The sequence below is a fragment of the Montipora capricornis genome, chromosome 13, assembly GCF_036669925.1.
Source record: "Montipora capricornis isolate CH-2021 chromosome 13, ASM3666992v2, whole genome shotgun sequence".
In the NCBI taxonomy this organism is placed as follows: domain Eukaryota; kingdom Metazoa; phylum Cnidaria; class Anthozoa; order Scleractinia; family Acroporidae; genus Montipora; species Montipora capricornis.
The window spans coordinates 15,472,130-15,477,129 of NC_090895.1; the positions used below are offsets into that span (position 1 = coordinate 15,472,130).

Below are 5,000 nucleotides of genomic sequence, written 5' to 3' on the forward strand. Positions count from 1 at the left end.
TGTCATCTAAGAGCCCAAGCATTTGTGTGCGTTTTTTCTCGTCGGCTTTGCTGGTTGGATCACAAATGAAGAAGAAACAAATAAAATCATATACAACGAGAATATGTTTTTGTTATGGTTTACGGTGATGTAACAAGATGACAAATGTAAGTTGTGAAGTTGGTAATAGAACTGTCAGAGGAAATATATACTTCTCGCATCTCCAACCATTTATGGTCACTGAAAATGTAAATAAAGTAGTTATAAGCTTTTTAATACGGTTTTGTCAAAACGGTCAGCTCACTGACGTAAAGATCTTAAAGCCATGTGGACTCCGGTATGTGAGAGTATACCACAAGTTACAACGTTTAAACTCACCGACCGCATCAAGGAAACCGTCATTTTCCATAATCTCTCGGAGAACACCGTTGATCGATTCATCAGATTCCATGTTCATTTGAAGAACAAACAATGTCTTGTTCATTATGTTCAAAATCCTGGAGTCCGCTAGGTAGTCGCTGCCAGAGAGAGTAGGCATTGTCAACAGCACTTTGTACCTGGAGAGCGAATCCTCTGCCAAGCGAACAGCGAATTCGAGATTCAGTTTGTGGGAGCAACCCGTGAAAAGAACGATCTTTGGACCAGAAGTTTCTTCTTCTTTGCGGCTATGTATGCTCTTTCGAATTGAACTTCCTTGCTTTTTAAAGTGACTTTTTACAGCTCCCATCTTCCACGAATTCAGAGCTGCCACATTGACATTCACAGTTGTTTAGAACAAGATAAATGACCCCCTGCGGAGATCTGGGCGTGAAAGAATACTTTGTTATTCTTCCTTCACAACAGATAAAATGTCTATAAACACTGCATTTTGTAATGTCCCACAGGTTTTGCTAATGGACGATTTTTGAAAAATATTTGGAGTGTAATTAACCGAGTCTGTTTACCTCAGATTAGTCGAACGGAAGACACTCAAGTCCTTGAGATTGTAAATGGCTAGAAACAAGGGAAATCGTTTGGATTATAAAGACCTTTCATCGCAGGAGTTCCGCCGGTCACGCAGGGAGCTTTGTCACAAACTGTTGCTTGCAACTCCGAGTAACTGCAGAATAACCGGCCACTAACGTGTTCTTGTAGTGGTGTTCTCTGAAGAACGAGGCATGAGTAGACGTCACTCATTCAAATAAGTGGCCGTTTATTCTCCACCGTTTACCTAAATAATTTTGTTTAGTTCAGTTTCCTATAACAAGCAAAAATGAGCCGAAGTCGATTAGATTTCATCATGAGCTTGAACAAACAGCAAATGTCATTTGCCGTAAACTTCGCAACTACCATACACTATTTTTTTGTAACAGAACATCTAACCTTGGGGCTAAAGCTGAACGTTTTTGGGTGTTTTTGTTAGCGATTTGCGCATGAAACGTCCTTATACATACTATATAAGCCCGATTCAGACGCCGCGCTTTTCATGAGCCGAACTTAATACTTTTGAATTTAATAAGTACCGGAAAAGTTTGGCCTCTGAATCAATTAAGAACGGCTATTTTTAATTTGGAACGGTTCGGTCGTTCTTTTTCCCTGATCTAGCCGGGAATTTCGGCTTTGGCACGACCTCGGATAGGATCTTATGTTCTGCCTTCCCCTTAAAAACCACTCACAAAATGAATTGGTTTTCTCGTGTCGGTCGAAACTCGAATAAGGTTCGGCTCTAACCTGAGGAGCGGATTTGGGGAGCGGCATATCAAGGTAAATACCTTGATCGCATTGACAGGTTTATTAAGATAGCGTTAAGATTTGGTTACAGCAACAACCTGTATGTAGTAGCTGAAGTTTCAATAAACCAGTCTAAACTGTTTATTAACTCCCACGGCAGTAGAGAACCCTTCACACTGATATCAGATATCAGACAATGTTACATAAAAGATTAATTAAAAGGAAAAATTCCCCGACAGCTTTAACTAAGGTGTAATTTTAATACGGCGCGGCATCTTTGAAAAAGCAGAGCCCTAATCTTGTATATTTTTCTCGGTTTTAAACTTTACCTCGAGGTATACAAAATATCTTTCGAGTTGCGTTACTTCGTTAATAGGATGAGTTGTTTAAAGGGAGAGACGGAAATTTCCTGACACACTAAAGATCATAAAACTGAGGCGAAACAACTCGACATGAGGACTGAATCATCGAATGTGGATGCGAAGGTTGACTATTTGAAAAACGAAGCTGGGATCCGAAGCAACCTGAAAGGCTATTTGAACTGCCATCCGCTTTTTTTTTAAAAAGCTGGTCTTTTTGGCTTGTTTTTAAGATAACTAAAAGCAAAATGATTGTGAAAATTGATAAGTTAAAACCTCTCGGCTTCTTATTTAAGATACAGTGCATCGAATTGTAACACCGAAACTTTTCGGGCCCCTGCTTTGTCCTTATCTCTACGATCTTGCTATCATTCTCTACAGTGGTGCTTCAGTCTTTCCAGTGCAAGGAAAATCTCGAAGATGGAAAAAGTACGGCATGACTATTCCGGGGGTGAGGGGTGATGGATAGGGGCTGGGGGTAGGGGGTGAAGGATACAATAGCTGAAACAATCCAAATCTTTACAAAAATGCTAAGCTTAGGATCATACATTATCTAATGCAGAGTGTTTAGGTCTTTGGTTAGCATTTTTGTAAAGCTTTGGGTTTGTTCCAGCTATTGTACCCTTCACACCCTACTCCCCCCCACCCTGGAATAATCATATCGGTTAAAAATATCCTGGCGCTTGGACCAAAAACAATTTGTTTTGTTCGAATAAAAGTCACGTGGCGGCGTGTTTAAATGGACTTGTTCGCAATTGCAAGCCGTAAGGCTTGTTCATCTTATTGTCTGCATCTCTTGTTCTGATGAGTTATTGCGAAATTACTAATTAACTTGATTTTTGATGCATATCAACTTGATTTCACCACGGAAGTAGACACCGTAGACAGTGAACAATCTTTCATCTTTGAACAACGAGACAATTGCGGTGAATTAATTCTGTGACATTGAGTATGGTAATTTTGACACTATCATGACGAACAGCAGCATTTTAGGTCTAAATCCTATTTAAATCGATGAAAACAATACCCCAGCCGTTATTAATTATAAGTGCGGTTATTCAAAGTGAAAGCATGCTGTGACCAATCTCAACAAAATCGAATGAACCACAATATCGAACACAAATGTCGTAACATTGGACACACTTTTCTCCGTCCGTCCACCTCCTCCGATGTTGATTTTCCTCTACTCACTAGCTTCTAAACTTAACGTGAGAGTAGGAAATGCGTATTGGTACCTGTTTTCGAGAAAGAGGGTGAATCAACTTTTTTTGCTTGTGGTACGTTACGATTTATATGGCCTGCATTAATTGTAATCCAGCTTGAAAGTATCTAGACGAGGCCGTCACCAGTCAAGTAGCCTGCATAGCAAGCGTTCCAGCGGGCGAGGAGCGAACTCTTTTTTCGGCAGCGCGAGAATAGGGCGAGCGCAAAAAAAAAAAAAAAATGGCCGTCTCGCCCCATTTTTCGCGCGGCCAAAACATTAAAAATCTTCCACGCAAACGCTTGCTACGCAGGCTACTAGGCAAGGAAAATGATCTTATTCACCTCTGGGAAGTTTTCGTTACCATTGGTGGGATGCCAGAGGAATTCTTTGCAACGTCCGACAGAACACTAAGCTAATCGAGGACACCGTCGGAGGAAGGAAAAACATACATACATACAGTATACCTCTGGCACACAGGGTTAGTTTTCGGTGGCTGGATCAACAAACGGGTAACGGCAACAAAGAGATTTTATCTTCGTTCCCAGATTCCCACACCGCAAAACAAGTTTCTAGACGGGCGTTGAACCTGGCAACGTTTCCTGCAATTTGTCTTGTTTTCGATGATCACACGAGGTTAAACGGAGATTTTCATTGGCTAGTGTCGCAAACCGTTACAAGTTGAGGGACAAATGATGTGTAACAACATCTGTACGCAATACTTAAAGAATTTGTTGCATCGTTGCGGAAAGTAGAACTCGCTTCTACTTTCCGCAACGGTTTCTGGAACTTTTCTCGCAACGTTTTCGGCCGTTGTGAGGTATATTACACTGGGCAACGTTTCGTGCAACTTGTCTCACCGTAGCGATGCGAGCGAGACAAGTTGCACGTAAAATTGCGCAGTGTTACAGCGCCTCTAAGAGAAGGAAGCATTCCTGTCCATCGAATCAAATTGACTCTCCAAGTAAATTTAGCAAAAGAAGCGTTGATACAAAAGTTCAGAGGGTTTGTCCCCAGTAGGGTCTGCTAGCTTGGCGGCTGTAAAAGTTGCATAGTTCTTATTAGTCTGGTATCTCAAGTGAGGTTTCTCGTGGTTTAATGCTTCCAAGATAACTTCTGCGACCTCGTCTGGCGTTTGTACCAAGGTGCTAAAAGATGCTTGCATCTTCTTAGAGCAGTTATCCAATAACTGTTTTGTTTCCTCATCTAATGGTGGGTCGTCAGATTTGTTACTTTCCACCAAATTGGTTGTAAAAGACGTTGACACTGGCCCCGGTTCAATCAAGGAACACCTTAAAAATAACGGCATGAACATTTCAAAACCTTATAAAGTAAGATCGTCAAGGTGGGTGTAGTCCTCAGAAGAACTGTTGTTTGACACCACCCTGCTGAGAGTTTTTCTCTGTCCTTGTGTGCGCCCATTTCCATCAGTAGGGCTAACGCTCACATGGTTCATATGGTTTTAGAAATCTAGCACTTCACATTACACTCTGTTCAGTTAACTCTGTTGTTTGACATTGCTTGACGTTTTGACAACCTGAGGTCTCTGATGTCTTCAATGGCAGACCTTCTCAGGACTAATGTTACTTCGTTAAGTTTTGATATAACTCCTGGCCCCAGAGGTTGAAAAGCCGGGTAATTTTATCAATGGATAAGTCGCTGTCCAAAGTAAAAGAAGAATAGTCCACGTGAAACGTTGGCAAAGGTTTTTGTACGGATCAAGTTTACAAAAATGCGCTTGCATATTCAAT

At 41.2% G+C, this 5,000-nt stretch overlaps 2 protein-coding genes across 2 annotated transcripts in view; both read right to left on the reverse strand.

The window, feature by feature from the left end:
* The window catches only part of LOC138029091 (retinol dehydrogenase 8-like), an 8,841-nt gene extending 7,998 nt beyond the window's left edge, over positions 1-843 (reverse strand). The window contains exon 1 of the mRNA XM_068876771.1: positions 358-843. Coding sequence (XP_068732872.1) covers positions 358-706 — 349 coding nt within the window. The 5' untranslated portion in view covers positions 707-843. The remainder of the gene's footprint in view (positions 1-357) is intronic.
* Positions 844-1,794: 951 nt separating this feature from the next.
* LOC138029092 (retinol dehydrogenase 8-like) overlaps positions 1,795-5,000 on the reverse strand; it is an 8,636-nt gene continuing 5,430 nt past the window's right edge. The window contains exon 3 of the mRNA XM_068876772.1: positions 1,795-4,541. Within this exon, the coding sequence (XP_068732873.1) occupies positions 4,220-4,541 (322 nt within the window). The 3' untranslated portion in view covers positions 1,795-4,219. The remainder of the gene's footprint in view (positions 4,542-5,000) is intronic.